This window comes from Pleurodeles waltl, chromosome 8, assembly GCF_031143425.1.
Source record: "Pleurodeles waltl isolate 20211129_DDA chromosome 8, aPleWal1.hap1.20221129, whole genome shotgun sequence".
Lineage (NCBI taxonomy): Eukaryota > Metazoa > Chordata > Amphibia > Caudata > Salamandridae > Pleurodeles > Pleurodeles waltl.
In genome coordinates, this window is record NC_090447.1 from 78187226 (window position 1) to 78209486 (window position 22261).

The 22261-nt window shown below is 44.6% G+C and overlaps 1 protein-coding gene across 11 annotated transcripts in view; it reads left to right on the forward strand.

The window, feature by feature from the left end:
• ARAP1 (ArfGAP with RhoGAP domain, ankyrin repeat and PH domain 1) overlaps positions 1-22261 on the forward strand; it is a 720258-nt gene that overhangs the window by 250365 nt on the left and 447632 nt on the right. For all 11 annotated transcript variants that reach the window (XM_069203774.1, XM_069203773.1, XM_069203771.1 and 8 more), the window contains one exon: positions 9945-10795. In XM_069203774.1, coding sequence (XP_069059875.1) covers positions 10032-10795 — 764 coding nt within the window. In that variant the 5' untranslated portion in view covers positions 9945-10031. The remainder of the gene's footprint in view (positions 1-9944; positions 10796-22261) is intronic.

The following is a 22261-nucleotide window of genomic DNA, read 5'->3' on the forward strand; positions in this document are numbered from 1 at the left end:
GTTCCCCCAATTAACTGTAATTCAAGTCATCAGCACATTTTAGTGTATCAGTTGTCCTCGTTGGTTATTTTATTAAAAGCTCATTCATTTTTATAGGTATTATTTATTATACTTTGTTTAAAGTGCACACATTCTTATTTTTTATTAAACAACTGTATTTAGATTTTCCTTATCGTACAACCCAGCAAATTTTTTTGAGCACTGTTAATCTAAAAATTAAAATCAGATTTCACAACTACTAGGGATCCGGTAAGGGCGGTTGCTTAATTTAAGCTGGTGTTTGCCCATATTGTTTAACTCTCCTCATTTTTGCTAACCAAACTTATTTTTTATCATTCAACTTTGACCCGGAGAAAATCAGAGAAAGGAGGTAAAGGGAGAACGAAGAGGGAAGAGAAATAGAGAAAAATAGTGACAAAAGGAGAAAGCAGGACTGAAAAAGAAGAGTGAGATAAAGAAAGAGAAAGTCCAGGGTGGTGGAAGAAAGAGACAAGAAGTGAAATAAAGACAGACTGGGAATGCTTGTCATTCGGCAACACTGGCATTTGGCCATGCCAAAGCAGAAGTTCTTTAGACCCCTTAACTTATTTATTCCTACTAAGTAAGCACTGATATGGAAAGTAACATAAACTTACATAGACTCTGATAAAGAAGTGCATTAAGTTGTCCCATTTCAAGGGATAGCAGGAGAATGCGCAACAAAACACAATAGTCCTAACTTAGCCTTGATACTCCGACACAGGTGTAGAATACAGGGTTCACAACCACGGCTTGGACTGCTTATGGCTTGGGCACAGTCAAAGCACTTACCACAAACACTGGCTAGGAAACCACAGAAGGTGGAAAAAGAGATAGGAATCAGTGGCATCCCTTTCAACCCAACAGCACATCAGACAGCTGCAGGAGATTGTAGGCTGGTTTTAAGGCCCTCCTGTTATGGCTGATTTGCCTATAGGAACAGTGAGACTTTAACCCCTACTAGCGGTCTGACTAACTGGGTACTTATCCCTCACTTGGTCTATCCTTGGTTCCCAAAGACCTTTCTCTTTGTAACAGTCCCTAAGCTAAGAAATAGAAAGGAAGAGGTTTGCCAACCAAGATGTGTCACCCTCTTAATTTGAGTGGGCCACCTGAAAACAACTTCACAATGTTCCTCATCCCATAGTGTGACGAGATTTGTGCCTCTGTCACTTTTATCCCCTGGACTCCATTTCATAGGTAACCTCTGTGTTCTTTTTCATTGGGTTAGTCGGTGATCCTCCAGAGAGGCCATTTGTTCTTTCAGAGTTGCATTAACTGATTCTTTAGATCATCGTCTCTTTCTAACACCAACCAGCCAATGAGTCACAGGCTACCGCCTCTGCTAGTTTCCCAGTCTTTCTACTGTGTCTCCAGTGAGGATATGATTGTCACAGCAAATTGTTGTGAAATCAGCCATTTCTCAGCTCTTTCAAAGTGATGCGCCTTGAATATTTCAGCTACATCAACCTTTATCTCCAAGCCGTGGACGGCACTACCACCCCCATGACTCATGTCAAAATGCCATCCAACTTCCGTTAACACCACAACTTGAGATTCAAAACTATTGACTTTTTTGTCTATGCCAAAAGAAACTTCTATTCCCTGGACCGGCCCACCAAAGAATCATCCTTTTTCTCATCTCCATCATTTGTCTCTTATTATGCCTAGGGGCATGTATACGATCATTATTTCAGCCATACACGGCTTATGGTCCTTCTCATAGCTGTTGCCATGGTCTCAAAAAGGCCATCCCTCAACAGTTTTCCCATTTCTGATTCTACAACTGTTGTGGTGAAAGAATCTCTTTCCCACTCTGATTGACTGTGTGCCCTGGAGTTGCTAGGGCATTCAAGTCTGAACCCCCGGCATCCTTACCTGTACAGTTGGCGACTGGGGGAAGATCTTTGCGAATGCGCCTTGTGTGGCTGTCAGTTGCAAGTCCCTTTCCTATTTACACTTAGGAACTCAATCTGGAGAGCACTATCTTCTTATCTCTTTTTTGGAACCTGAAAAACATGTGACTGAAGGAGAAGTTGGAACACCCATAACAATAGTACATTTGGACTGATTGATATAGTAAAGTACAAAAGGCATCATAAATTAAGGTATGCCGATGATTTTGGAACAGTAGAAAATTCGAAAGAATTTTAAATTGGAAACTCAAAGATTAAAACAAAAAGGCACTGAAATGATGTGCAAGAGACTAAGGCCCTCATTACGAGGCTGGCTGCGGACCCAGCGGTAAAGACCGCCACATCACAAGTTGTGGGGTTTGGTAGAAGCCAAACCTCCACAACGCCTCCTGGCCAACCGGTGTGGTCACACCGACGTGACCGGAGGTGAGCACCTCCAACCCGGCGAGAGGCCTCAGCCTGCCAGACAGATTACGAGGCTGCAGACCGCCAGGCTTTCCGTGGCTGTCACCCCCCCACGAAAACCCTGGTGGTAATGCACCCAGTGACAGGAATCCTCATTCCTGTCTCCCGCACATGTACCCCCACACGTCAACACACACGCAGACACCACCTCTCACCCATCCACACACTTACAAACACCCCACCACACCCCTTCACACACCCATGCATTCACATACACACCCCTCGGCATACGCATACATTCACACAGGCACCCCCACTCACTCGCATACATGCAGACACACACCCCCACTCGCTCGCAAACATGCAGACACACACCCCAACTCGCCTGCAAACATGCAGACATACACCCCCACTTGCTTGCAAACATGCAGACACACCCCCCATTCACATGCACATACACGCACACAAACATTCACATTCAATTGCATACACGCACGCATTCACCAACCCCTCCGCATACTCGCACTCATACTACACCCCCCTCCACATACTCGCACTCATGCACCCACACACACAAACACCCTCAAACCCCACCCCCCCACCCTCTATCAGATGATCAACTTACCTTTTCGGGCGAGCTGGTCGTCCGGTATGGGATGGGTCCTGGCAGTTTTGCATCACCAGCACCACCACGCCAGCAAGACTCTGACAAGCTGTATTATGGCTCGTAATACGGCGGGTGGAGTCTTGCTGGCGTGGCGCTGCTGGCAATGCAACAGCCTCTTCGCCAGCACTGGCGGTCTGTTGGCTGCAGCAACTTTGGTGGTCTTAAAAAAAGACAGCTGAAGTCGTAACGAGGCACTAAATGTTAAGTTTTTTACTTACAAAAGAATGATACATTTGAGAGCAAAAATTTGCAAAATGAATTTCCTTCTATTTATGAGTGTTCAGACGTATCAAAAGTAAGGGTTTCTCACTGTGTGGAAAAGATTTTACTTTGGTAAGACTCATGATATGTGTAAGGTGATGAAGCCTTCTGGGGAGCCCGCAATCTAATCCCATTGCATTTGAATGCCCTTGGTAGAAAAAATACAAATGAGGTAAAACCTAAAAAACAGACACCGAAAAGAGGAAGCCACCAAAAAGAAAAGGAGGGAGGAGGAAGACGTAAAGTTTTCCTCCTTGGCTTGAAACCCTCATAAACAAGCAGAAGGTCTCTTTGCCTTAGATGCCTTCCAAACAGGAGCCAGGTTGCATCTATTAAACACACAACCAGTTCACTCCCTGGTTCAACGATGCAGTAGCTATATGTCGACCTGTTCTCTTCAAACAATAAGAAATATTGAGCTGTGTTACAAAGTTACCATTCATCTGGTATTACTCCACTTTTTCTGAGTGGCGGCTGTGGGGTCTGCGCCATTCAAGCCACTTACCTAATTATTTCTAAACTTCAGAGTACTCCTGGAGTCGTCATGGTGCTAGGAGTAGATCACTGAGAGAGAGAATGAGGAAACAGGAACCCTAGATCAGCTCCTGGAAAGGGTTCACAGAAGAGGCAGGTTTACAGCTTTTTTTAAAAAGGAGATGGAGTCTTGGGTTTGTTCCAAATTTTATAGCCGAGAACCTGAAAAGGTCTATCCGACTGCATTCTTCCTTGACAGCAGCGATAGAGAACCAGATTAAGGCATCTCGGAAGGGCAAGCGTCGGCTGGTGCTGGGAAGCACCTTGAGTCATTCTGACTCAAGGCACATGTAACCAAGTGCACCGCCTTAAAATGAATGCACCATTTGATGGGGAGCCAGTGCTACCAGCCAATAGTGCCATGGTCTGTTGGCTCTTGTCACTTGTCCTTGTAGAAATAGGCATTTGGAGCCCAATAAAGCAGCATAATTCACAGGTACAGGATAGGTGACCCTACCAGGTCAGCATGAGACTCAGATGGAGCTCCTCCTTGGCTTGAAACCCTCATAAACAAGCAGAAGGTCTCTTTGCCTTAGATGCCTTCCAAACAGGAGCCAGGTTGCATCTATTAAACACACAACCAGTTCACTCCCTGGTTCAACGATGCAGTAGCTATATGTCGACCTGTTCTCTTCAAACAATAAGAAATATTGAGCTGTGTTACAAAGTTACCATTCCTCTGGTATTACTCCACTTTTTCTGAGTGGCGGCTGTGGGGTCTGCGCCATTCAAGCCACTTACCTAATTATTTCTAAACTTCAGAGTACTCCTGGAGTCGTCATGGTGCTAGGAGTAGATCACTGAGAGAGAGAATGAGGAAACAGGAACCCTAGATCAGCTCCTGGAAAGGGTTCACAGAAGAGGCAGGTTTACAGCTTTTTTTAAAAAGGAGATGGAGTCTTGGGTTTGTTCCAAATTTTATAGCCGAGAACCTGAAAAGGTCTATCCGACTGCATTCTTCCTTGACAGCAGCGATAGAGAACCAGATTAAGGCATCTCGGAAGGGCAAGCGTCGGCTGGTGCTGGGAAGCACCTTGAGTCATTCTGACTCAAGGCACATGTAACCAAGTGCACCGCCTTAAAATGAATGCACCATTTGATGGGGAGCCAGTGCTACCAGCCAATAGTGCCATGGTCTGTTGGCTCTTGTCACTTGTCCTTGTAGAAATAGGCATTTGGAGCCCAATAAAGCAGCATAATTCACAGGTACAGGATAGGTGACCCTACCAGGTCAGCATGAGACTCAGATGGAGCTGAGGGTAAGCAGCTGGAAACGGGAAGTCTGACGCTTGTGTTCATCATCAAACCAGATTCCTAGATTACTTATCCTCCGGGCTGGGATGGGCACACTGCTCTTAGAAGTAGGTCATAGACTATCAGACCAAAGTGAAAGATCTTTGCTGACGATCAAACCTTCTGTCTTGTTATCGATGAGCTTTGGAAAATTAGTAACCACCCACCCAAGTACTGCAAGACGTGGTGTGGTCTTGATGCCTGTGGGCTTTCATAATTCAACAGCAGTTTGGTGCCATCTGCGTAAGAGATTGCCTGGAACCCAAACTTCCTGAGCAACTCTCCTATAGCATGAATGTATATGTTAAATAGAATGAGGGAGGGTGGCATTTTGAGGAACCCTGCGTCATGCTGTTTCTTTGCAATATTTGGGGAAGTAGAAAGACTACTTGGCAACAGCCTAAAATGAAGGATCTAAGCAAGTTCAAAGTCAGGCAAGTCAGACTTAGGTTTGCCAGGCATTCCAAGAGAATGTTATGTTCTGCAGTATCAAAATCGGCTGGTCCGGCGAGCCCACGCAGTCCAGCGTGGCAGGTAACCATTTTACTAGATATAGCTCTATAAATTTGTTCCGCGCTGGTAAATTGTTATGGGCATGTAGGTGGATAAATTGACTTTGTCCCCATCCACTTTTTTCATGAGGGGAGGATACTTCCACTTTTACAGAAGGGGTCCTACCCGCTTGAAATTATATTTTGATAGCGTTCTATATGACATGTTAAAGTCCAGATGCACAGCTTTGCAGGATGGCCACTGGACAAGGATCCATGAGGGAGCCTGAATAAAGGTGGAAGAGTGCTTCAATAACCTCAGTGGATGAGATTGCCATCAGGCTGTAAATCAAGCAAAGCTCTTGCTTGCATTTTGCAGGTGATATCTTAGCCAAGCTGATTTCTTCAAAGATGTTAGTGATCTTGTTAGAAAAGAAGGACGCTAAGTCATCACACAGCTTCTGCGAGGGTTTGCTGGTCAGCTCACAGGATCAGGTGAAGAAACCAGCGTGAGTGGCGTGCAACCATTCATTATAGCACCTAATCTGTGCCCTTCTATCGCTCTGACGTCTGGGGAATAGATCCCTCTCTGTGTTCTTCACCTGCCTGTTAGCCAGACAGGCTTTCCACAAGTTATGGGTAAACTTAGTGTTCTTTACAGTAGATAACATGAAAGATTTAGAAGCCTCTGGGAAGGACTTTCCACAAAGTTTCCTAGTTTGTCATTTCTAGTTTGTAATGCAAAGAAGCAAGCATTAGTTTCAACTTGGAGGAAAGATTCTGTGTTGATATGTTGTAAAGAGGTCTCATAAAGTTTTTGGTGGGTTTCACTTGACCCATGGTTTGTAAACAAACAGCTGTAATTCTAAATGGGGTTCAGACCAGTCAAGGTTCATGATGTTTGGGTGAAATAATTAGCCCTCAGGTGTTTCCTTTCTTATTTGTGTTGTGAGAGGGGAGTTGTAGGAGGTCCAGCTGGAGTTAGATATTCTTCTGTGTCCCTGTGTTTGGATTCTCATTGATGTTCCATGGTGTGTAAATGTTTCCTCAGTAGATGTTGGTTCTGCAGTCAGTGTTCATGGAGATGGTGAGCTAATCCGTGAAAAGGGAATTGCTTCTCGGGGGCATGGTAGATGAATTGAAAACAGATAGTTTGATAGTTGTGGACATGAGTTTGCAGGAGAAGGGGAGGGGGGAATCGGCCAAGGCACAGCTACCCCAGTTTTTGAGATTAAAATCTAGGCATCTTCCATTCATGTTGGGTCTCTGAAAGACTGGAATGTCGAATGAAAGAGGAAAGTTAGGGGTATCCAATGTTTTAGTAATGAATAATAATTCAAGTATAGACTTTGTGTGTGGAGTAAGCATTTTATGGCTTGCACTGTGCTTATGTCATAGCACTTAGGTGTAGATGTTTGGATAAATAATGGAAACTGACTATGATTTTGCAGATATTGTTCTTGCAAAGATTGAATATGGTTTGTAGGCATCTCTTAGTAGTAGGATGAAAAGTGGAAGGGGGTCTGAGAATAATAAGACAGCGTTTGAGTAAGAAATGTGGATCCAATTATTGGCTATAGGGCAGATGTAACAGAGTATAGTAGAGTAGATCCGTATAGTGGTTGTAGGTCAGCATTGTAGCAGTGGACAGTTTACAGGCTGTAGTTGTGGGCGCTGGTGGAAATGACAATGCTGAGTAAGTGCTACTTTTCCGGAAATGAATGTCAGGATTAGATGGATGATGCTCTGTGGAGTTGTTTCAGGTGGGTCTTTCAGGTGAAGCCACAGTGTGCCTTTCCTAATTTTGTTTTTGGTCACTAAATGCTAATTGTTTCAAGGATGTCAACAATGTTAAAAGGCGAATTTCTTCATAGTACTTCTGAATTTTGTGGGTACCTCTTGTCTTTTGTTATCACATTGTTGGGGAGTTCAGAAGTACTGGATTACAAGACTGATAAATTTAATCAGGATTTAGCATTGTGATTAAGGGGGTGATTCTGACCCCGGCGGTCAAGGACTGCCGGGGCCGGGGTCGGCGGGAGCACCGCCAACAGGCTGGCGGTGCTCCGCAGAGCATTCTGACCGCGGCGGTATGGCCGTGGTCAGAACAGGAAAACCGGCGGTGTCCCGCCGGTTTTCCGCTGGTTTTCCGCTGCCCTGCTGAATCCTCCATGGCGGCGCAGCTTGCTGCGCCGCCATGGGGATTCAGACACCCCATACCGCCATCCTGTTACAGGATGGCGGTATGGGGTGTCGTGGGGCCCCTGGGGGCCCCTGCAGTGCCCATGCCAATGGCATGGGCACTGCAGGGACCCCCGTAAGAGGGCCCCACACTGAATTTCAGTGTCTGCTTAGCAGACACTGAAATTCGCGACGGGTGCAACTGCACCCGTCGCACATCCTCCACTCCGCCGGCTCCATTCGGAGCCGGCATCCTCATGGAGGGGTGTTTCCCACTGGGCTGGCGGGCGGCCTTTTGGCGGCCGCCCGCCAGCCCAGTGGGAAACCCAGAATACCCGCGGCGGTCTTTTGACCGCGCAGCGGTATTCTGGCGGTTCCCTCCAGGCGGGCGGCTCCCGCCGCCCGCCGGGGTCTGAATGACCCCCTAAATCTTTTTAGGGTCGAACGTAAAGCGCTCTGTCCCTGTTCTAATCTCTCTGCAGTTTTTTAACCACGCCCATGTCACGCCCATCAGTTTGGTTGGTTCGTGGGCTTCCCTTTTAAAATTTGCTTGATTTTATTTGTGAAAGGCATGCATACGTCATGCCTTTTTCTGGTGTTTAGCCTGCCTCGAGCGCACCGGCCAACTACTAAAAACATACGCAGTTCCGTGCTTTTCATAGGCAGCGTGATCTCGCTGGGCGTCAGTCGAGCGCTTTGCATGACATCGACCCTGTTACATGAATATTTTCACTTTTGCTGGTTACATGGATAATTGCACTTTTGCCGGTTACATGGATAATTGCACTTTTGCCGATACGTTTCACTGCAAGCAAACTTTTGTTTCCTTTTGTGTGTCTGCATTGTGCTATAGGCGGCCGTCGGCTCGCTTCTGTGAAACTGTTTTACTTTTCATTTTATGTTGCAAGAAAAGTCTGATTAGGAGTTTACAACACTAATAGCTTTAACTCGAGCAAATGCGTGACCGATTGCATTGCAAATGCTTGTTTATCACGGTATCAAGGCCATGAGCAGACCAGGATAGAGATGGTCTTAGTTTAGCTGTGTTAGAGAGGTATTAATAACATTCATATTTTGGAACGTGGCTGATGCACTTAATTTAAGGAGAAAATGTTTTTTGGAGGGAGGGCAGTTGATTTATTGCATTGCTGTGCTTCTAGAATTCCGAGGCAGAGAGTTTGTGGGCAACCAGTGGGATAACCCAGGGTACTTACTTAGATAACACTGGTACTTACTGCAATGACATCCATCAGATGTTCAAGAACCATTAACCTGTAGCAAAAGAATGAATCATACAAGGGCCCCAGTGTGACCATCAGATTTGCACTAGGCCTTTCTCTTTTATTGTCATAGTGGCATTTGAAGTCCACAGGTATCAATCAGTCAATCAGTATTTGTAAAGCGCAGCTACTTACCCGTGAGGGTCTCAAGGTGCCCATGAGGGTCTCAAGGTACAGCCATAATTGAGAACCTTGTCTTGTGACAGGCCCTCGGTGGGTGTTCTCCACTGCATGCACTATCAGGTTTTTTCCTAGACAGCCACACACACAGGGAATGATTAGTGACATGTTCTCCATATGTATTTGTAACTTATAGAGATAGGGGAGGTCTTAAGTTTACCAAGGACTTCATCATTATGGCTGTACCACCATTAATACCCGAGGCTGGTAAGATAACAGCAGAACACTAGTGCTGGAAGTTGATACTGAGACACCTGAAATCAGCATTATTAAGGGTCAAAAAGGATTGCAGATTAGAGACGGGAATTTCTAATGAATGTTCTTTTGATATAAAGCCCTCTTGTACAAGAGTTGGAGAAATAATAACTCATGAATCCAGGGTGCAGACCAAGAATGAATTACTGCTTTCACATTACAGTAGTATTAGGCAAGATGGATTAGTCAGATGAAGGTGACACAATTCAACCATGAGCGTTTTCACTATCAGGGTGCAGTTTAAGTGCCGGCTACATGGGTAATTTGCAAATTCTGCGACTTCTGATAGTTGAAGATTTATTTATGCATGTGGATTCTGTTTAACTTTCCCATCTTTAGAGTTGATCCGAAGCTGTTAGTGATCTACCTTCTACCTTTCTGAAGATTTACATTATTTCATGTCTTTAACAAGACCACTTATGGTTATTTCTGTTTCTCAAATTTGATGTATTTCTCTTTTTAGGTGCAAGCACCCAGCCAAGAGATGAACTGAAGTACACTGTCCTCTTTGGATCTCTGTCCTCCCTGTGGTCCCTTTCAAGCTTTTGTGATGATGGAAGGGCCATCTCTGTCTGTCCAGGACTGGCTGCAGAGCCTTCACTTGGACCAGTACAAGGATGTATTTGAGCAGAATGACTACCACTTCTTATCCGATTGTAAACTTCTCAGCGATAAAGGTCTGGCCCAGATTGGAGTCATGTTACCAGGCCACCGCAAACGCATCCTCACCGGGATTGAAAAATACTTCTCTGAGGGCTTCACTGGTGACTGCTTTGATGACGGTTTAATACTAAGGAGACCAGACCCACCCAAGTGTGAAGAAAGACCAGTCCCCATGCCAAGAACTCGGAAACCAGCAGGAAAACCTTTTCCGGGGAGTCAAGCTGTGGGGGCAGTGCCTGTTGTGGTAACAACTTGTCAGATTCCTTTGCCAGTGAGGTCAGGAAACCCTTCAGGACCTGGTCAACAATGCCCGCCCATCCCCCCAAGAGCGGGGTGTCGTCCTCCAGTGAAATTTTTCTCAGGGCTGTCCATAGCCACTTCAGAGTTTACACATCCTGCTTTGCAGCCTCCCGTAGAGCCACGGTCGGCTGCACACGTTAACCCCACCTGTAACAATTCTGCCACCACAATGGTTAGGAATGGTGGTTCTGCTAGAGATGGCGACACTGAGGAGACGCTCAGGGTGGCTGCTCCCCCCTTACCGGCGAAGCGCTCCGTGGATAAGAGAAAGCCAGCAGCTGGACCGCCAATACCCGGCCGCCATCCTCCTTTACCTCCAAGAGTAGCACTTCCTCCCCGGACACCAACGAGGTAAGTCTCAGCTCTGAGCATATTTTTTGATGAGTTCATAATTGCTGAGTTATGAAAATAAATTTGCAAATGCTGATATAAAAAATGCATTTTTTGTTTTAAATTTGCAAGGTTCTCGTTGCTGTGTTTTGGTCGTATGAAAATCTAAGGGTTTGTTAAGTTTATTTGAATTCAGATTAGGGAACAAGAAAGTATCTTTTCTAAAACACTTTCAATTAGTTTTTTAAAAACATCACCTGATTTTTTTTTTTGAGTTTCAAGATAGCAAACCTCTATGAAAGTGAGCTTTCCTTAGGTTTAATGGTGACATTGGTAAGCATGAATAAAGTTAATTTCATGAATATCTCTTCCATGTGAAAGAAACGTCTGATAACACAACATTATATTTATTTCAGTAGGACAGATTTTGATTCTGCTGCGTATTTTACTATAAATATGTAAATTACTATAAAAGTGTGTGTAGGGTCTGATTATATTGAATTTCTCAACAATACTGGACTTTTCCCTTCAGAGTGATGTTTCAGCCCCTACGGGCTAAACAGAACTCGTGTCCCAAGCCTACATTTCCCCCGCCTCCACCTCACCGCTGCCAAAGGGTCTGAAAGGGCCAGGAGAAAAATCACTGGGATCCTACAGTGCATCGAAAGACGTGGGCCCTCATTATGAATGGGCACTTATGCTCTTATTTTTATTCCACTTTTATTTCTGTCCCTTGGTGGTAGTTCATAAACTGATGGTCCCCTCTCATACTCCGCTGGTGTGTTGTTGGCCCGTCCTGCTGGTCGGTGGTTTAGGGGAGAGGGGTTGCTTCATTGAGTTTCTGGTCCCACTCTACACTGAAATCACCACCTCTGCTTACAGAGATAGAGTGACTGACAGCTGAGGGCACAGCATATGGCCAATCAGTATGCAAATTATTGTAGGACTTGCTAAGTGTTACAATAATAAAAATTATAGTTGACCATGTGTTGAAACCCTGTACGGTCAGGCGCACTGTCAAACTGAGCTCGTAGTTACTCACTCATCTTCCCTTAGGTGCAGAACACATGGCTTGCAAGGCTTGACAGCTGTTTATGCTGGGACATAAGTGCCTCTTTCCCCTTAAAAGCATAACCATTGCATGCTTGACGAGGTCTACCTTTCAGGCACTACAACTAATATTTTGCATCCTAATGATTTTCTAGTAAATATGTAAATATCAATTATCTATAAAAAATGACTTCAGCTTTTAAGTAATGAAAAGCATATTATATTTCATCATTTAAAAAAAATAAGAAACAAATAATAAAATTAAAACCTTTTTTTTTTAAAACAATTAAAATATAACTTACTTCCCTACCTAAAAACAAAACAGTAGCATCTAAAAATGTGAATTTACATATTAATTAAAAGACATTTATTTTAAAATAAATTAAATAACACAATACAATTTATTGAGTACTGTAAATTAAAAGTAACTTTAAGAAAAATTATTGTAGAAACATTGAAGACTAACTTAATGAAATTTTTTAAAAAGAATGTGCATATGTCCGACATTATAAGAAATACATGAATTATCAATGAATTGAATATCATCAATTAATTAAGAAATTTCTAATTTAGTAACTTTCCTCCATATTCCAAAAATGTCAACATATAAATATACTGTATAATTTAAAATAAAAAACATTAAGTAGAGCAACAATTTAATAAAAATTAGGCGATTGCATAATTTACTAGCAATTAAAATTTAATTAACATTATTATGAAACTTTTCAAATTTTAAATAATTTCCCAATGTATTCCCCTACGAACTTAATATATCAAATGAATCTAGCAACAATATTTTAGCATATTTAAAAAAATGGAAATAAATAAAATAAGATTACTTACTAATCTATGGGCCTTACTAGGATCTTGATGGAGGAGTTTCCTCTATCTCAAATGTGACAGATATCCCGTCTGCTGTTTTGTGATCCATTTATATTCTATGGAGATTGTAATACGATGGACAGGATATCCTTCACATTTGTGATGGAGGAAACCCCTCGTAATAAGGCCCTTTATTCTTCTCAATGATATTCTGTGGCACAATATTTTTGTTTTGTCATTATTACTGACACGATCTTTAGGTATAACAATATTTACAACTCAGTATTTTGTGCAGTCACCTTCAGACAGTATATGCTAATAAGCTAGATAGAGATCTCAGTTCCTAAAGATACTATGAATGAATACTTGCAGATTCCCACTGCAGGATATATTTGGTATGCTTGGCATAAAAAGAAGAGCTGTCTGACTTACTATGGAATGGTTTTAATGCCCCAACTCAGTGCTTTTTGTTTTTTTAATACACTTGTAATCAATTTTGATTTCTTAATAAATACTTTTATTACATTGTAAGGGTTTTATGACTTTTTAACCCAAAACAAATTTTACAAACAAACTGCTCAGCCATCAGTCAGAGGTATCTAATCTTTTGAAAAGATTTGTCCGACCTTGAGTACAATTGGGCGAGGATTAGAGGCTCCACAATGGTGCCAGGCACTTCTGTGTCTGTTCTGCTGGACTGTTGGCGAAAACGTCCATTCATCACCAGCTTAGCAGTTTTATATGCATCTTACCTAGTTATTCAATGTTTTTCTTTAATTATGGTTACCTCTTAATACTATTCTTTGTCTTCGTTTGTTACTTCCCCTTTTGGTTACTCCTTTTTTGGAACACCCGTGCTGTATGCGTCTATTTGATTTTAGGTTAGGATGTCGCTGCTGTGATAGAAGCAGGGACAGGTAATATTCTGCATCTGTAGTAGCAGCAGTCAGGCTAAGAGGGCTGTTGTTATGGTTGAGAGGTTCGCTGGTGGAGGATGTTTCAGTGGTCCTGCCAGAGCACCTACTTGCCAAGGATAAAGAGGAAGCAACTTTGAATATAGGGGGAATGAGGGTGAGAAGGAAGTTGCAGTGTTTAATTTGTAAATAAAAAGGTGCCGGTGCCAAAGCCCTCCTCTTAAACACGCGGCTGCTACAATTAAATGTGCGAGCACGGAATACTGAGGCCACGGAATCCTGAAGCCATCTCGGGCCTCTTTAATCCATTTACAGCCACTTCCCACCCCTTCAACTCACTCTTGCAGCTTTCTGCTTTCTCCCTTTGTGACGCTTTTTCGTTTTTCTCTTCCTCGTCTTTTTCATATGTGTCTTTTGCTCGCAGTAAATGCTGGAGGCAGAAAAATAAGCGCCGGCCCTCAAAACTAAGTGCCGGTGCTCAGCACCGGAAACAACAAGCACAAATTAAGCACTGAGTGGGTGCTTCACTGGAGGGGCCATTTTTTACTACATTGGGGGTTGCTAGTGAGCCCTAGGGGAGAGATGGCAGTACCCCAGCAAAGGGATGCTCTTGTAGACTCTTGAGTGAGGATTCTGCTAATAGTTATGGTTCTTGAAGTTCAGGCGCTGCACCACTGACCTGATGCAATGCTCATCTTGAGTGTTGGAAGTATTTATACCTGCCTACCATGTGGCAACGTAGAGTCAGAATTTGTTGCCTAGAGAGAATGTGACAGATTTTGCAGGTAAGGGTGTTGGTAGCAGTGATTAATCCCATGTGCCACTGGTACCTCAAAGTATGCATCATGATGGATGCTACCTGCCTAGGCTGCCACTTCAATGGCATCACAGGAGGAGTGAGGAATGATGCTAGTAGGGGCATCCCATCTTCACAGATCTCACACAGTGGTAACATCACTGGTGGTCTGACAATTATCCCTCCATAGGTGCGGCAGGTGTCAGTTTGTAAACAGTTATGCTATGTGGGTGACACTTGTGAGCAGAAGGAGTCAATGCCACAGTAATCGCATCCTTGGTGTGTAGGCCCATCTTGTATCAGGAGGTTCTCCTATTGACACATTCAGAGATGATGTCTAAGTACAGAATTTTCAGTGTGTCTTTAAATGTACCAGCCAGGTAACAATCCATGTCTATACATGTAGGCAGACATATAGCGCCTAAACCTAGCTGCAAAGAAAATGAGCACTTCACAAAAAGCGGGGCTGTGGCTATGAGTAGAAAGACAGGAAGGGGGAGTGTTGTCAGAATACAGACAGGAAAAGGGGAATTCTTTGGCTAGTGGCCGTCGGCCAGAGGTGTACATCTGGATGAGGTGCGGATTGTCGGAGGGGATCTACTCATCGTTCCTGGGTGTCATCATGAGGGGTTTTGCCCGATCATGCAGTGGATGAAATTCCACATCCTTGTAGGGTAGCAGATGCCCTGCTGACTCGTCTTCTTTTTCCTGCATTTTTTAGACTCAAGTCTGACAAGATAGCTGCTTCAGATATCTTTGTTGTTCACTGAAGGCCTTAATCGTGCTTGTCACACATTCTGGGGTGCTCAATTTTTCAGTTTCGCGGGTGACTCAGCATCCTTTGAAGGTGATGTGCACTTGTAGAGGGAGTCACTGAGGTTCTTAGGGCCACTGAGATTTTTTGAGGGTAGGTGCAATTCTGTCAAACATATATCTTTGGTGATGATACATAGCCAGGCCATGGATGACAGTTCTGAAGTTTTACGGGGAGAAAAAAAAAAACAGTTTGTGAGCTTGATGAATTGATGCGGAAAGGCTTGTGTTTTTTCAGATGATGTTTCCTGAAGCTGGAGGTGGTGTCAGTGTGGTACCTTAGGAATCTTGTGTAGCCGACAGCTTCTAGGGTGAAGCTGTCAAGGTTCATTGCTGAAAGCACATTGCTGTTGGCTGTTGGCCATGAGCAGGAATGCAGGCATTTAAGCTTCAAGAAGTTCTTAAACCAACTTAAAATCCTGCAGAATGATGTCCTCTCGTAGTGTGACTTTCAGTAGAGTTGATAGTCGCTTGCGTTCTGGAGGGTCTTCTCTGCTTGTGGAAACAGAAATTCCAGGGGAACAGTCTGTAAATGTTTTAACATTTAATAATCAAAAAGGCATTGCAGGGGCCTATCAGGCAAATTTCCCATTGGGTGAAAAGTGAAACACTCTAATAATGAAGCCAGTCGACCATTTAAGTTGCCATGAAGCGTTAAGGCTAGAAAATGCCCACCCTCTAGGTATTCAAGGACATAAGCGTGCTCAGTAAGTGGCTGTGGCGTATTCTATGGTCCCCCAGCTTTTCTGAAAGACTTCAAAGTCTTGCCTTTTGTAAATTTCCAGACTCGGGGTGCAAGTATTTGGACATACAATTACAAGGACTCTTGATACAAAGTAAAATATATTAGCTTTACCGGCAGACAATGTGCCATGGAAGTGTGCTGAGGAAACCGCAGAGGGCTTGGAAGATGGAGCTTAAGAGAAGTTAGTACATCTGCTTCTTTCGGGCCCAATAAAGCCATTTTCCCTCAGCATACTCTCAGTGGTATCAAGCGAGAGAAGCAGCCCATCCAGTGACATCCATAAACTAATGCCGACCACATGACCATTACACTTGTCTCAGTAATGCAGCCGAGTTGGAAGTATTATAGACCGTGCTTAATTTGTAAACGAAAAGGTGCCGGTGCTCAAATCCCTCCTCTTAAACATGCGGCTGCTGCAATTAAATGTACAAACACGGAATCCTGAGGCAGCGTAATCCCGCTGCCATCTCCGGCCTCTTCAATCCATATAAAGCCACTCCCTGCCCCTTCAGCCCACTCTTGCAGCTTTCTGCTTTCTCTCAAAGTGACGCTTTTTCGTTTTTCTCTTCCTCCGTCTTTCCCATATGTGTCTTTTGTTGTAGTAAATGCTTGAGGCAGAAGAATAAGCGCCGGCCCTAAAAAATAAGTGCCGGTGCTCAGCACCGGTGCTCAGCACCGGAAACAACAAGCACAAATTAAGCACTGATTATAGACTTTTCGGCCTGTCACTCACTGCTCTTGGAAAAGCACCAGGAAGAAACTAAAATCCTGTTTTTCATGTTAGTTTACAGTTTTGTTGCATTCTTCCGTGAAGCATTCCACAGCCTGGAACCTGTCGCTTTGCTTTTAAAAAACAACCAAAGGCTGTTGTTATAGCTGACGTCACTCTCGCCCATCAAGTCTCTTTAAAGTTAGATTTCCCTTTGAGGCTTGCTTGCTCGCTCACTAATTTGGTATAAAGTCAAAGGGTGGCTTCTTCGAAAGATGAACTCCCACAGGTGAGTCGAGGGTTGGGCCTTCCGGATCTCCCCCTCTCAACTTTGGTGACATTTTGCAAGTCAGTATTTGGTGCATTCCATTTTTAATGCTTTCTTTTGGTAAGGTTACAGGAGAGAGGAACTGGTATAACCCAGGTCTGTGATTGGGGTCAGTGTTTGAAAAGTTTCAGCACTACAGCAATAATTCTTTTGTGTTGCTAAAGTCACTCTAAGTGGCCAGGGTATGCCCAGATGTGGGTCCAGTGGTCCCTCTGCCACTGGATTCAAGCTAGCCTGGCTGATGAGGGTGAAACCCGGAAACCGGTCTCAGGATGCTTGTCTCTGGTCCAGGGGGGACCTGGCCTAGCAGTTCGGGCTATACTGTTCCGTGGGGAGCAGGGTCAAGACTGATTTGCATACGGCTGGGACCAAACTGGGGTGGGATGGTGAGCAAAAGAACAATAGATTTAACCCAGAGTTGTGACTGGGGGTGAGTGTTTGAAAAATTTCAGCACTCCGTCCATCATCCTTTTGTGTTGCTATAGAGGCGCTCATACACCAACATTTTCATAAGCTCACTGGCACTGTGGCTCAAAGTCAAGATACAAAGTGAATTCTTGTTCTATCGCAGGCACCTGTTTTGTGATGGTGCACACGGCCCAGGTTTGGTACAGTGCTGGCTCCCACATAACTGTAGCAGTTGTTAGCATATTGCTGGCATCCATGGTGTGAAGTGCTCATCCTTGGTACTGGTGACGAGGATGCAAAGGCGACAATTCCTGATGTATTGTGGGCATCCATAGCATGCTTGGTGCACCCTTGGTACTTTTTAAAGTGGTAATACTTGCTGTATTGTGGGCATCTACTACACAAAGAAGCCCGCTCCCCACCATTGGTACAACGCTGGCCCTGGCACAGGGCTGGTACTTCTTGGAATATTGTGAGGATCTGTGGCAGAATGATGTCAAATCCTGCTTTTATGCTAACTATGACATAATATGGGTTATTCCTGGCATACAGTGGGCATCCATGACATGATGCATCATATATAATATAGGGCCTGGCATAATGAGGGCAATTTCTGGCTTATTGAGGGCATCCGTGGAAAGATGATGTATGATGCTTCCTCTAGCATAATGGTGGTAATTCTTGAGCTTTTGTGTCATTGATCAAATGGCATGCTGATATATGTCTTGTTTGGCAGAGGCCCATGTGAGCATTTGATGAAAATAACAAGTTTATCTTTGGACACCAAACACATGTCTAATAAAAATTGAAATGATAGCATTTGCTGACCAAATTTGTGTTTTTACATAAAATTGATGTATTTTCATTTTGGAGAATATGTTTTATTTTTCGAAAATAAAAAAGTGTCTATTTAATAGCAAGATATTTGTATTTCCAACCAAGAAGTGGATGTTTTGAGACAAAGTATTGCATCACTGAGTATATACCTAAAGCTGACAATCACTATTGCTTTCCGAACACCTAGTGTGCAGGCGGGTTCTATAGGATTGATGGGCGTGCACGTAAAGGATCTGTAATGTGAGTGACAGTTCTGAACTATGTCCCTGTACATCATTGCCTTCTTGTATACTCGCTGAGATTGCAACAGTTCTGTATTTTTTATTTTTCCACCCTGTCCCTTCCAAGGAGATTCCCAGTCATAACATGATTAAAAATCTACTCAGGCCCTTATGAGCCAAGCAGAAAGCAATTACTGTTTGGAATTCTACTTCTCCTGATCACAACTAGCCTGCTGTTCCTGCTCCTGGTTTTCCTGGGTGTGGAAACACTGATTTTACTGGTCAGTAATTCCGGACAGTAGAACCACACAAGAATTTGGTTGCAATAGCAGCTGTCCCTTCTCCCCTCTCTACCCCAACATTTCTCTTTGCTGGGGGAGGTGGGGGTTTAAACGTTCAGGGCACCCCTCTGCCAGAGTTACTGTTCCTCTTCCCTCCCCTGCCTTCCTTACTCCTCATCCCACCCTACCAACACAAAGGCCACTGTACATATTGACCACCTATTCACAGTAGGTGGTAAGTGTGTGCATTACATTCCTCGGAATAGGGAATATAGTGAGGAATACTGCACAGTAGTTCTGTATTCACACAGTTATTCCATAGCTTGAGGGGTTTAAGGGCCTAATTACGAGCGTGGCGGTCCTTGGACTCACTCGTGGTGGCTGTCGGACCTCTGCAGTTGCGGCTGCCGGACCACCACGCTAGGAGGCTGGCGGGCAGCGCCGCCAACCTCCCGCTGTCCCCGCCGGGATTGGAGATACCATGGCGGTGCAGGTTGGAAGCAGCCAGGGGGCCCTGAACTCAGCGCCACTCTACAGATTACAACCTGGTTCTCCACCATGAAAAGGCTAGCGGAGAACAGGTGCAGGGGCCACAGGGGGTTCCCCCTGCCCGCACCCTCGCAATGAGTGTACATTACAAGAGTGCTGGTGCCCCCTGCGGGCGGCTGCATTGCTGCTGACTCATTTATGAGCCACCAACATTCCTGCCGCTACTGTCCCAAAGTTTCCGCTGGTCAGCTCAGCGGGAAAGTCTTAATGGGGCCGGCGGGGAGGTTTCCAGCATGGTGGCAACCACCCCGTCGGGAGTTTGGCGGATGGGTGTTCCGTGCCAAACTCATAAACAGGCCCTAAGTCACAGTAGGTGAAAGTTCATGCAGAGATACTGGCTGGTAGCAATAATTCTGGCTTCTGGGAATCTCTGAATGGAATTCATTTTAAAGCGTAATCAGGGCTTTGGAAGGGACAGGATGAAAAAAATGAGTGTGCAAAATGAAAAAAAACTGTAGCTAGACTTCATGAACAATGGTGGGCCATGCCACATCGAATTTACTGAACTCTTTGCATCTTCTATGGCTGTCTCCATATTTTGAGGTGAACTGCTCTGAAAACTGTGCCACCTTTTTCTCAAAAGTCTCTTAGGATGAGTTAACCTTCAACACTGAAGAGAAAGGTCAAGGCTCCTTGGCATCCCATGAAAATACTGGAATATTTCACAAGTGCCCTTTCGCAGCCTAGGACGTTTAGAAAATTTGTGTGACAGTTGTGCTTTAAAATGTGGTATTTGGCCCCATTATTTCAAAGAAGCTATGGTCACAGCCCTTCCGAACTTCCCTTGAGTAAACCTGATTCGCTACATCCAATTTGGAGCAGGTGTTTAAGCCCCACCACAGGTAATCAGCCACCCTAGTTCCACCACTCGCTGTCCGAAATGGGAGCTCTTTAAGGCCTCACCCAAAAATGTTTCGGTCCTCATTGAGGTGTATTCTGTAGGCCTTAGCTTCAGGGTAATGACATTTACTTAGCTCTGGCGTATAACACTATGGCAAATTATAATAAAAACCAACAAACAAGATGGAAAGGGTGAAAATGTGGTTTGTGTAAGCGTGTCGGGCATCATGCATTCTGGTTGTCGTTGTTTTTCTTCCATTAAACTCATTAGACTAACACACCTGAAATTAATGATTTGTAGGTGAAAAGTTCAGGACTGGACAAAATGGGCCCGATTTCTACTATGGCAGACAGAGTAACCTCCGTTGTTCTGGCTAGGCCAAGACTATTCCACTCGCCAAATTTAGAAATGGTCACCAAGCTGGCAGTCATTTGGAAAGCATTGTCAGGAAGCACCGTCACAGTGATTCAAGTCAGTGGTGTTTACAGTTTGATACATGGCTCCATCAGCAAGTCGAAACCCTGCTCCAAACTGTTATCTTTTTTTACTTCCAAAAAGAAAATCCTGAAGTGGAATTTTCTTTTAAAAAATAAAAAAAATAAAAATAAATTAAAAAAATGCTCACTTCGGCATGGGAGTCCTGTTCCCATGGTGAGGGGAGCATTTAGCAGTTTTCACTTACCACGAGGGTTTTTATGGCAATGATGGGCAGTGAAAACTAACCTTTAATTCTGCCCATCTTAATTAGTTGAGCGGACTTAGAGGTCTGCCTCCGACGGCCCTACTCCACTGGGCCGTCGGATGGGTTTCATCATGGCGGACACAGAGTAGTTGTCACTGTGATTAAACATAAGATATGCCCGCTTTTAGATTTGACGGATAGTCCTTTATCTTGGTGGTACATATTAGGCCTGGGCGGAGTGAACGGAGTCCAGCTTCGTGGAATTCCGCGGAGTTGAAAAAAAAACTCAGTGGAATTCCGCAAAGCCCGAATTCCGTGCCCTGCAGGATCCTCCTGAATGCGCCTATCTCAGAAGCACTAAGCAGGGTCAGGCCTGGTTAGCCAGGCCCGACCCTACTTAGCACTTCCGAGATGGGCGCATTCAGGAGGGCCGTTTCAGCCCTCGTTTGTGTACCAGTATGCACAAACAACGAGAAGAGAGTAAGGGATGAGGACTTATCTGAGTCTTCCTGGGGGTCCTCCTCTCTTCGTCGTCCGACGGCGACAAGTCTCTCTCCACAGCGACTGCAACCCTCTTCTGCTCCTGTGCGCGCTGCAGCCCAGTTGTAAGCTGCACTGCAGAAGTGAAGAGTGTCTATGCTTGCGTTGTGTAGCCATACTGGGCAGCAGCGCGCACAGCTCCGCTAGCGGAGCTTCCTGCACACCCCTAGTACGTATACTTCGTCTCCATTCCAATGGAGTATACATACCCCCAAGATAAAAAGTGATAGCCTGAACTGCGTTTTGGCAGTCGCGTTTTTACTCATACATGCAGCTTCTTCCCAGCCCTTTGCTTTGGATTCCAGGTCATGAGAATGAGGAATTGAGCATCTATGTGGGGCACCTAACCTAATGGAAATCCAATCAAAAGGCAACCCAGATACCTGCCATGCGTAAACAGCACAAATTAAAACTTTGCGCTTCTTTAGTGAAAACACACAGAATAAAAGGAAGCACTCTCAAAACCTTCCCATCTCTCATCATAGATGAAACTTCTAAAGTGCTCCCAGACACAGTGGCTGTTTCTTCTCGAGGGTGGGGGAGCGTCACCCCCTGCCCGCTGCGAGCTGAGCAGGAAAAAATAGAATGGCAATGAAAAGATTTCCTTGCCATTTTATTTTCCCCCGCAGCACACACCAGCCCAGAAACATGCTGGGCGTGTTCTCTGCTGCCGGCAACAGAGGACTGATTCTGCTTCCGGAAGCAGAGGACTGGAGCAGTGCCTGGCCGGGACGCTCCAAAGTGTGCAGGTCACTTTGGCCGGCTTCTTTGTGCTGGCCAAACTGACCTGCGCACTTTGAAGCTCTCCACTCAATTGTCTAAGACAGATAGGTGGAGACCAGACACAGGCCTTCATGGCCTAAAGGAGCGTCCAGCCAGGATGCTCCATCCAATCCAGGCGCTTCTCTCATGCTGGCTAACAGCATGAGAGAAGTGCCTGGATTGGTTAGA